The 11794-nt window shown below is 31.1% G+C and overlaps 2 protein-coding genes across 2 annotated transcripts; one reads left to right on the plus strand and one right to left on the minus strand.

Annotated features, from left to right (window-relative positions):
• Window positions 1-4225: 4225 nt before the first annotated feature.
• LOC130945327 (L10-interacting MYB domain-containing protein-like) lies at window positions 4226-5224 on the plus strand. Its single transcript, XM_057874061.1, has 3 exons — window positions 4226-4367; window positions 4461-4567; window positions 4655-5224. The coding sequence occupies exons 1-3, from the start codon at window positions 4226-4228 to the stop codon at window positions 5222-5224; spliced, it is 819 nt and encodes a 272-aa protein (XP_057730044.1).
• A 3179-nt stretch (window positions 5225-8403) lies between these two features.
• On the minus strand, window positions 8404-10780 carry LOC130944336 (cytochrome b5). The gene is made up of 3 exons (XM_057872620.1): window positions 10528-10780; window positions 9385-9451; window positions 8404-9082 (listed from the first exon to the last, which is right to left on the minus strand). The coding sequence occupies exons 1-3, from the start codon at window positions 10612-10614 to the stop codon at window positions 8832-8834; spliced, it is 405 nt and encodes a 134-aa protein (XP_057728603.1). The 5' UTR covers window positions 10615-10780; the 3' UTR covers window positions 8404-8831.
• Between the last annotated feature and the right edge of the window lie 1014 nt (window positions 10781-11794).

The raw sequence follows: 11794 nt of genomic DNA on the forward strand, positions 1-11794 counted from the left end.
CACGAGGATTGATAGATCAAGCAACAATGATTGAGTAATTGGCTTAGTCAGGAAAACAGGAAATAGTATTTGGATGTTCAATCGTACAAAAACTAAAATAGTAAAATAAATGGCTTTGGAATAAAATATTAAGGGGCAGTTAAGGCTTCAGAGTTATCTATTTTTTTAGATTAACTTTTTTTATTAACTAATTTAATCATGCAAGATTTAATTCATGGCAAACTATATGTGACTAGACCCTAATTCCTTAGACCTTCCTAGTCTCCTCTAAAATTCATTAACTGCCAATTCCTTGGTCAATTAATTCCAATTAGAGGGTGATGATCAATTTCTAGTTTATATGCCAAAAGAATCCTAATTATCCAAAAATAAGGGGATTATATATCACGTATCCCGTTAAATACAAACAATTAGAAATTCAATATAATATGTTTTCAAGCTGTTGTTCAAGTAAAGAGCTTTTCCAAATTTTACAAGAACTCAATTAGAACATGGGTCATACTTCCGTTCCACCCATATTCATAAAATAAAGAGCAAAAACAATTATTGAATTATAAATTCATGCAAAAATTAAAATAGAAAGAGCAATAAAATCAATCCATACAAATAGACATAGCTCATAACCTTAACAATAAAGGATTAGTTGCTCATGATTGAGAGGGAAAATAACGATTCTGGTAAAATATACTGTGTTTCTCTGATCGCATCTGAATTTCTATTTATAACTAATCCTAATAAATTTAAAATCTAATTATCTAAAATTAAAAATAATATATTTTCCTAAAAATAAGATTTAAATTTAAATTCGAATTAATTAACAAATCTTCAGCTGATGGGTGGGGATCACTTGCTTTGTCCATTCTGCAGCTTCTAGTCTGTGTTTTCTGGGTTGGAAACTGGGTCAAAGCAGCCCAGAAATCACCCCCAGCGTTTTTCTACACGTGGCGCATGTCACGCGTACGCGTCAGTCACGCGGACACGTCGTTGGTCTTGTTCGCAAGTCACGCAGACGCGTCGCTGAGCAAATCTTCAATTCACGCGTGCGCGTCAGTCACGCGCACGCATCGCCATGGATACCTCCAATTCACGCACACGTGTCATGCACGCGTGCGCGTTGCTCCTCGCAACCATCTCCTTTGATTCTTGTGCTGTAGAAACTCTGTCAAATTCCGCCGAATGCTACCTAAAATAAATAAAATTGCCCAAAACTCAAAATAGCATCCATAGTGGCTAAAATATAATAAATTCTTAATTAAACTCAGCAATTTAAGTGCAAATTCACTAGGAAAAGATAGACAAGATGCTCACGCATCACTTATCCCAGATCTCCTTTGTTGTTTTGCACCTTGATACCTTTCGGTATTTCTTGAAGTTGATTGCACAGTTTAGCATGTTGACAGCTTTGGCATTGAGTTCTATCTTCTTTGTGTCTTCATCATTCCATTTGCCCTCAGTCTTGGAAATGACAACACCATCTGCTCCAATTTTGGTTGGGACTTGAGGACCGTTCATGATGATCTTCCATATGTTGTAGTCTACTGACTGAACAGAGATCTTCATTCTTTTCTTTCAATAGTTATAGTTTTTTCATTGAAGAATGGAGGTCTATTGTTTGATTATCCTTCTGTTAGAGTGTATGCCACCACATTGGAATCATTGTTGCTTGCCATCAGGATCTTTCCTCCATTCAAAACTTGTTCTCTTTGAGACCAAGCTCTGATACCAACTGATGGTTATCAATGGCTAAGAGAAAGGGGGTTGGATCTTAGCCCCTATTTTCCTTTCTCGTGTGAACTTGCTTTCTGTTCTGAAAATACAAGAGATATTTTTGTTTTGTATCTTAAGTTGGTACAAGATACTTTTGTTTTGTCTCCTATTGTGCAGAATACAAAAATAAAGAAGAGTGTAGAGATTGACACTAATATATCCTTGTTCAGCAACCTAGTGTAATGTAGCCTACATCCAGTCTCTATCACAACAGTGATGGAATTTCACTATCTTTTCAACAGATTACAATTATCAATTCTCCCTAGGATCTACCCAATCCTATCTGGGACAAGTCCAGATTCTAACCCAATCTGAACTTGACTAGGACTCAACCTAGCTTTCAACAGCAAAGTGCTAACCCAAATTATAAGAAAATCCCCACAGGATCATGACACAAAACAGAACATACAAAGAATTTCCGAGATAATTATGGCTTTTTCTCCAAGTCTAGCTCACTGTCTTTTTCACTCATTGGTTTTTTCTTACAAACCTTACCATGTTTGTCTTTTTCAATTAGACTCAGACAGACTAAACTAAGAAAAAGAAATACAAAATGATAACCATGAAAGAGAAGAACTTAGAACAGCTTAAGAGGCTATGAGAATCGAACCAAGTGCTCTATTCCACTTTCCTTGCTCAACCATTGGTTGTTCACCCTTATTATAAAGAGTGAAGCCTCCAAGGTTTGAACCAAGTTCAACACTTGTGTTGTCTTCTTCCTCTTTCATCAGAGCTCGCAACGGCATATTCAGTGGAAAGAGAGAAAAGGCCGAATCTTTGACATGCAACATACCTTTCTCTTTCATTCTTTTTCTTCAAGTTCCTTTGATCTTGACCGTGAATCTTTTATTTGGCTCCAAATTTAGTTTTGGACCGTGGATTCAAGGCAGAGCATCATTGACTTCTTCTTTTCCATAGTCGGTTGATTTGTGCTTGAAGTTCAGTAGATTTCTTTACGGTTTCTTGGTATAGCACAAATGAAAAAAGTAACTTTTGAAGATGCTCTGTCCGAATGGGATTTGCTTCTTTGTTGTAGCCCTTCTTCTTACTTGAAATTGGAAACCAGTTTTTGGTTCTTCGCCGAGCCCTAGTTTCATATCTTTCCTCTCTCTTCTTTTTTGGTTCAGTGACTTGATGTGATAGGGAAGAGAGAGAAAAGAGAGAGAAGAGAGTATGTGTTCAGTAGAATTGAAAATAAAATCAAATGAAGTGAATTTAAATTTCTTATCTTGTGACTCAGTGATGTGTATGAATTTGGGTGTTGAACCACCAAATGGGATAGTGAAAGGTTTGTGTTTTTTTCGGTTTCTTCTTCTTGATTTAGGCTGGGTTTGGTAAAGCTTTTTCAGGAGGTGCTTGTGCTTTTAAAAAGCACAAGCACGTCATTTTGCGTTTGGTAAATTAAAAAGCTCAAGTGCTTGTGCTTGCGGCTTTTAAAAGTTAAGGGTGCTTTTGAAAGCACCTAGGAGGGAGCTTTTCAAAGCTGGCTTATGCTTACCAAATTTTTTTCATTTTCCCGCACATATTTCTCGCTATTATATTGCCATTAAAATCTTCATATATTTCTAACTTCTCTTCCTAACCTTCATAAAATCTAACACAATCTTCATATATTTTTTATTTTTCAACCTAATCTTCACAAATTTCAACACAAATACATCTCTATCACATATTAGGTATGAACTTCTATCTATTTATATTATTTTTTTTGCGTTAATTTTGTATTTTTTCAGTAGATCTATTATGTTTGTTTGTTTTTTTTCTGTTCTTTGAAACGGGAAGAGGTTGATGAAAACCAATCATAAAATTTTTTTTGCATGAGCATTAGTCCAAATTATAATAACAACATGTATATACATATGTAAATATAGATATATAATCATAAGAGTAGTTTATTTGAGATATGTGTCCCATTTTTTATGATCTGTAAAGGTGAGCCAATATACATAGGTGGGTAATGGACGTACCCAGTACTAACATGGATTACATACAAATTTATTATTGACTAATGATAAATCTATTTATTAGTACAGAGAATAAATCAAGTAAATATGTTAATTATTAGTCTCTAAAATTTGAGTTAGTATCTAAATAAAGTGTTAATTGATTCAATTAGAACTCCAAAATTTGATTCATGAATCATATTATCAGTTTATTGTTTCTTGTGATTTTTTTTTCAAGTAATGTTAATTAATTATTCTATGATTCTTTTGTTTTTATAATTCTTCCGGTTCCTGTGTTATTATTAGCCTACTAGAATAGAATAATATTGTATGTTTATTAGTCTTATTAATTGATAATAATACTTTATAAAATTTATTATTGTGTACCACATAACAAGTATTTAGGTATACCTGACTTAAAATTTTATGATTTACTTTGTTTTCAATCTTTCAATTTTTGTATGAACTTATGGAATAATTTTTGTTATCATATGATAAGTTTGATGGATACAACAATGAATTTGATCACATCTGAAGAGAAAAATGATGGAAAAGAAATTGCACAATGGAACAAAAATTTAGTAGACATCTTTTGTGCTTTGTGTGTGAAAAGTATTGAAGCTGGTAGCAAACCGGGCACACATTTTGATACCAAAGGTTGGAAATAATTGATAGCTGAATTCACAAAAGCTACGGGAAAAGAATATAATAGAAAACAATTGAGAAACAAATGGGATCAGTTGAAAGTAGATTGGAAGAATTGGAAGCAATTGAAAGGGAACGAGACTGGACTTGGATGGGATTCTGCTAAAAAGACAATTGATGCAAGTGAAGAGTGGTGGGCTAAAAAATTAGCGGTTAGTATTCTTAAGCTTAGTTTAGTAAGCATAGTAGAATACATATTGATATATATAATTAGTACTAAGTATCAATATTTTATGTAGGTTATTCCAAAGGCTAAAAAATTTAGAAAAGAAGGGATTCATCCAGATTTTGAGGCAACATTGGATAGGATGTTTCAAAGAACAGCTGCAACAGGAGAAGATGCTTGGACTCCATCTTCCGGAATAGTTCCTTCTTCAATTGAGAAAAATACACAACTTGAAGATAGTGAAGATTCTGATATAGAGCCTGAGTCTAGTGTTATAAACATTAAAAGAAAAAGGGAAAATTTCACTAATGCTAATGCTTACAAGAAAGCAAAAAAAGTTGGAGGTGCTCAGAAATTGTCACACCAAATTGATAGACTTTGTGAGGCTGTGGAACGTAGGAGCTCCAATAAAAATGATACTTTGGGACCTAGTATAACTCAAGCAATAGAAGAATTGGATGCTATACCGGATATAGATCCACTTGAACAAATTTATATGTTTGCAACTCGACTCTTCTTGGATAAAGATAAAAGAGAGCTGTTCGTTGCCTTAAAGCATAAAGAAGTCAAAATTGCGTGGTTAATGAACGAAAAGAATGTCCAAGAGGAGAAGGAGAATAATTTATTTACAAAGCTTTTTTAAGATTTTTTTACATTCATTTTATAGACCATGAGTTGTGTCTGCTGTTTACATTCATTTGCTTGGATTTGTTTATTTTATTTGATCTTTTTTATTGCAAATAAAAATTACAATACTTTCCTTTCTTGATATATTATTCTATTTTTTTTAATCTTTGTATTCTTTCTTTTAATATAATTATTATACAGTGCATTGGAATATGGAAATTGATTATGATGAAGAGGAAGAGGAAGAATTTGATCGAGTTTTAACTTACAGCATGTTTGGTCTTCCAATATTAAATAAGTATATCTATAAAAGACCATGCATGACTTCTACACAAACAGGAAACAAATGGCTTAAAGAGATATTAGAAGGGAATAATAGCCGTTGTTGCAGCATGTTTAGGATGGAAAAGATGTTTCAAAAGACTATGCTATGATTTGGAAACAAACTATGGTTTATGTGCCTCAAAGAGAATAAGTGCTGCAGAAATGCTAGCAATGTTCCTATTTGTACTAGGAGGTGAAACTCAAATAAGTCAACTAAGGAGCGGTTTCAACATTCCGGTGAAACAATAAGTCGAAAATTTGAAGAAGTGCTACAAGCTGTGTGCAAAATGGCCATAGACATTATACAACCAAAGGATCGTGATTTTAAAGAAGTGCCTACAAAATTAAAGAATGATGATAGATATTGGCCTCACTTTAAGGTAATTTATATATTATTTATTTTAAAAAATATTATAAATAATTACCAAAAAAATTATTATCTTTCATTGCATGTGTTGGTATTAAATTTGCTTTATAGTATTTGTAAAATTAATGTTCTAATCATGTTAATCATAGGATGCAATTGGTGCTATAGATGGAACTCATGTGCCAGTGATTGTGTCTACTGAAGACCAAATTCGATTTATTGGTAGAAAAGGAATTCCAACCCAAAATGTTATGGCTGCATGTAATTTTGATATGGAATTTACTTTTGCTTTCATGACACAAGAGTATTTTTATATGCAATTGGTACATCTGAGTTGAACTTTCCAAAACCTCCACCAGGTAATACTTGATTATCTTTAAGATTAAATTATATACTCCATATATAGATTTAATTTCTTATCATGTTTTCTTTCATTTAATAATATACAGGTAAATACTATTTAGTAGATGCAGGCTATCCAGAAAAGAAAGGTTATCTAGGACCATACAAAGGAGCAACATATCATTTGCCAGAATTTCGTCGTGCTAATGGACCTTCTGGATACTACGAAATATATAACTATGCTCATTCTTCACTTAGAAGCGTGATAGAACGTACATTTGGAGTTTGGAAAAAGAGATGGAAAATTTTACGAGATATGCCTAGTTTTAGCTATAAAAAACAAATTCAAATTGTTATTGCAACAATGGCTCTGCATAACTACATTAGACGTTATTCTACAAGTGATCGTAAGTTTAAAAAATATGATCAGATGGACGTTGAGCTTGAAGAAGAAGATGGATATGGCGATGAAGGTGAAGCTGGAAATGGAGTTGAAAAAGTTGGAGATGAGTTTCTTGGAACTATGGAGATGGTTCGAAATAATATAGCATTAAGTTTGATTGGTGGAAAAAATTAGATTATAGTAATTTAGGTAATTTAATATTTTTAGTAATGATGTTTAGGATAAAATAAATTTTTATGATACTTATATAAAATTTTTAAGTTAAAAAATAGAAGAATTTATTTATTATATTTATGTTTATTATGAATTTTTTATTTTAACATTATTTTATTTTAAAATATTATATAAAATTTTAAAGAATTTGAAAAAAATTTATTTTTTTGTTATAAACATGTTTATTATAATTTTTTCAACTTTTAAAAGCTGTTTTACCAAACACAATTATGGTGCTTGTACTTATTAAAAGCCATTTTTAATTTGATTTTACCAAACGTAAGTGCTGCAGCATAAGCTACTTTTAAAAAGCAAAAGCTTTACCAAACTAAGCCTTAGCCATATACCATTTTTGGGTTAGATTGAAGTGAGTTATATAGCTAAAGATGATGTTAGTCAAAATGTATGTGGGCTTGCTTAATGGGCTTGTTTTAATAGGGTCAATTTTCTGCACACTTAACCAAACAAATTACCCAAACAATTGATAATCACTCAATAATGTTGTTCATCACTTTAATCAAGCTTTTGATTTTCAAACTCAACATAATGGTTGTTCCCTCATATAAAATGTTGTTATAATATTTGTTATTTTTCACTATTTTATTTAATAAGTATGTTATTTTTCAAATTTAAGAATTATTCACAAATATGTTCATAAATTTTGACCAAATATTTTTGTAGCTTCTTGTTTTTTTTTTTACATGGTCGTTTTATACACCTAAAAATATAAAGAATAAATTGCACATAAGATAGATAATTAAGCTGCATTTGACAGAAAGACTGAAACAGAAAGTGAGATACTGAAACAAAATTAAGTCTTAATTTTTGTATAATGTTTCGTATAAAGTATATAAGATTGTATTATATCTTAATATCATGTTTAATTTAAGGGTTAAGTACGATTTTGGATCTAAAGTATAGGTCGAAAATTTTTTTCGTCCCTGATCTTTTTTTGCATAGAAAATCGTCCCTAAAGTTTAAAACCAAATTTTAAAATTATTTTTGCTTAAATATTAAAATTTTAGACTAAATTACCCATAAAAAATTATAAAATAAAAAAAATAAGAAAAAGAATGTTCCCCACAAAAAGGAAGGGAAGAAGAAAAAAGGGAAAGGGAAGAAAAAATTGTCCACGATCTATTTCTGCCTTCACTTCCGCCGCCACCTCTATTTAAGGTAAAGACGATTTTAAAATTAAGTTAAACCTTAGGGACGATTTTGTATACAAAAAGAGATTTGAAACGAAAATTTTTTTTAACATATATCTTAAGAATCAAATTGTACTTAACCTTTAATTTAATATAAATATAAAAACTAAATAATAGATTTAAAATTTAAAAAATTAAATAAAAATATATAAAAAACATCTTATTAAAAAATTTCAATTTCCATTTCAATTCCTTGTATCTCTATTTTCTAAAAAATTAAAATTTTAATTCTAATCTCGATCACCAAACACCATACTTAATATCACTCTCCGAAAACAAACCCAGCCTTAGATATCAACTATAAAATGAAAATAATATAAGAATTCAGTTATGCTCTCTATAATAAAGAATAGTAATCCATTATCTTAAGATCAAATTGATCCCATAATTGTTTCACCACCAATATATATATATATATGATGGAAACAAATTATTAATCCACACAAATTTAGGTACAAACCACTCGTTTCTCCTAATAACTTAACAAAAATGTTTATGAAGCACCGATACTGAATTTAAAAGAAGAAACTTATCATCCAACATAAGGTTATTCAACTGTAACGACACTAGTACAGCTGCCAAAGAAGGTTGGAAGGCATTGCGTTCCTGAACTTGAATAGTCTATAATCCAGTGTCAATGTTCAAAACACCACAAAGAAGCTAGAACAATGTCCTTTTAAATGACCCTGTATATAATAAAATTAAAGAAAAAACACACTAGCACAGACCCTTCACAATGACATAACTAAAAAAAGAGAAAAGGACCCTAATCTTTCTTGGTGTAGTGCCTAACAGCAAAGGCTAAACCCAATATCAGGAGAGGAACCAGGAACTGTAAAATCTTGATCACAAATTCTGGAGTCTTGTCAGGGTTATAGTTAGCTTGCTGGGGTGGAATGTAGGTGCGCTTTAATGGGACAGTTGATGCATCAATCTCCCCTATGTAGTATTTGTCCATCATGTCTCTTGCAGAATCACTGTGCCCCACATCCTCAAAATCGGTGGTTGCATCTTTTCCTGTAATGCAGAATAGAGTATTGTCAACAATACAGTTATTTTTCGTGTTTTTAGCCAGGAATTTCCTTCAGTACTCTTGTTCACAATAAGGTATCAGTAACTGAGCAAGGAATTTCCTTCAGTACTCTTCTTCACATGAAGGTATCAGTAACTGTACCATATATGACAATTGTAAATTTGATAATCAATTTAATCATAATTTAAATGACGTTTATAAGTTTTAGCAATTCAAACAGTTAATAGATACTTATAGCCTTAAATTTTATTTCGATACCCGAAAATGCTCCCTTTAGTGAGCATACCTGTTGCAGATAACAAAACTTCATCACCTCCAGGATGGTCGTCCATAAAAGGGGTGACATCGTAGACCTAATATGGTTGAAGCAAAAATGTGTTAAATGGCTGATATTAATAATAACATCATGATATACTATAGAAAGCTCTTGTGTTTTGGGGGTTCTTCAACCAGAGACAAAGTTCAAAGTTATTTATAATTTTCTTTACAAGGACCTTTAGCTTGAAAATCAGTCTTCTGAATATCAATAGTACTATCTCGTGTAATGTTAAAATAGAGAAAATAAATTCCCTTCGGCTAGTGTGTCGAAGGGAGCATTCAGATGCATAAACAAGCCATAACCCAAAAAAAAAAAGATGCATAAACAAGCCAAGAGGCTAAATTGATGTTATCGCCAACAAAAGCATGAAAGGCATTCAGATGACGGTATAAATAGTAATGTACATTGATCAAAGCTGCTACGCAAACTAGTAATGCACATGCAAGAGGAGTATCTTCTTAGTAAAGCTTAATCAATGACATACAAGGGGAACTCAAACCAAGTAGCAAAGCATCAGAAAAGTAGCTGACTAAAGTAGGACACGTGTAAATAATGCATGCCAGAAACGAGTTTTACTCTGCAAAATATCACATATAGCCGGGGTTTTGGCATATGAGCTGAACAATAATGACAAGTGAACTTTTGTTACCCGGTCAATTTCATAAAATAAAAATAAGATTCCGTACCCATGTAAAAGAAATGTAATCTTGTAAAAGTAGGAGGCAAACTCACGATAGGGATCTTGATTTGTTATTCACACAATCCAAAGTGACACAAACAAAACCCAAATAGATTTGATCAGGTTCAGAAAACCATGATGTATACAATTAAACGAAGCATTCCATTAAAAAAAAAAAGGAGTAAAAAAATACAAAGTCAACAAATTTGTCATACAAGTTGCATTTATTAATCATAGCCAGCAAAGATGATAAGATATTATATATGTAAACATATCTCAGCTCACTATTATGTATACAAACATATTAAAAGTAATAATCCACAAGCAGCAGCATATGCTTGACATTTTTTCTCCCTAATTTCAATCACAATCATCCAAAGAAAATTCCTGTTCCTCCGAAAATAATAACAATAATAATAATAATAATTTACCTTTCCATTAATAATAAGCCAGCAATCTTTGGTCTGATTGTGCTTTGCCACCTCTTCGAACTTGTGAATTTTTGGATCTGAAGCCATTTTTCCCCCACAGAGCAGAAAGAAGAAGGAATTTCCTTTATGTTACTTCACAGATTCTGTGGATGAGGAAACCCCTACTCTCTCTATTTCTTATGCCAATTGCCAAAAGCTTGAGAAATCTCACACTGGCTTTCGGTGAGAATTTGCTGTGTGCGCTTTATTATATATGAATTGGATTACAAAAATAACCTTGTGTTATATTCAAATTACATAATTAGACAACAGATGACAAATTGTACAGAAATTCTTAATTAAATGATACTACAATTAAACAAGAGGAATGCTAGGAGGTCAGTAATTTTTGTGATTGTTAGTTATTAATTAGTCGTCAATAATGATTTAATAGTGTCAGATTAATGTGAAATTTCATCCAATGACTTATCTTTTTCTACTGGTTACACACTAACAAAAATTTAATAAAATTACTGCCTCTAAATTTTTTCATTAAACAATACAAAACAAGAAAAAAAATAAAACAAAAAACAATACGACGCATCCCTAATCTAGCAGGTAGTCGAGACAAAAAAATCTCTATTATTAATTAATAAATTAATGCCTATATAAGATATAATTCAAATTCTTTACGTTTATTTAAGCTTAAAAATGAAAATTTTATAGTCTTCGATAAATGTTTATTTTTTAAAGAAAAAGTCTAGAGACTAGCAACTTTTATATTTTTTAGTTATCATTTAACTATAAAAAAGTGAGTGATTTCTCACCATTAAATATAATCTCACATCATTAAAAATACTATTGATGACTAATTAATGATTACAAAATACCAAAATTGCTAGCTCCTTAACATTGCTCTTTTTTAAAATTATTTATTAAAAAATTATGCTAAATTCTGTTTTTTGTTAAGGTTAAATTTTCTAAAAATAAAAAGAAATTATAGCTAATAAATTATAATTTAAATCGTATAATTTTTTTCATTTTTACCTAAAAAACTTAAATTTGAACCTCACTCTTAATTTTAAGAAAATATATATTATAAAAGAAATTTTCGTTTTTATCAAGTTCCTTTGATTTACGTAACCAATGAAAATATTAAGGCATCTGTCAATGGTTTCATAATTTCATCTCATTTTTATCAAGTTCCTTTGATTTACGTAACCAATTAAAATATTTAGGCATCTGTCAATGGTTTCATAACTTCATCTGTCAAAAAGAGGGCTCAACG

The sequence above is a fragment of the Arachis stenosperma genome, chromosome 8 (assembly GCF_014773155.1).
Source record: "Arachis stenosperma cultivar V10309 chromosome 8, arast.V10309.gnm1.PFL2, whole genome shotgun sequence".
Lineage (NCBI taxonomy): Eukaryota > Viridiplantae > Streptophyta > Magnoliopsida > Fabales > Fabaceae > Arachis > Arachis stenosperma.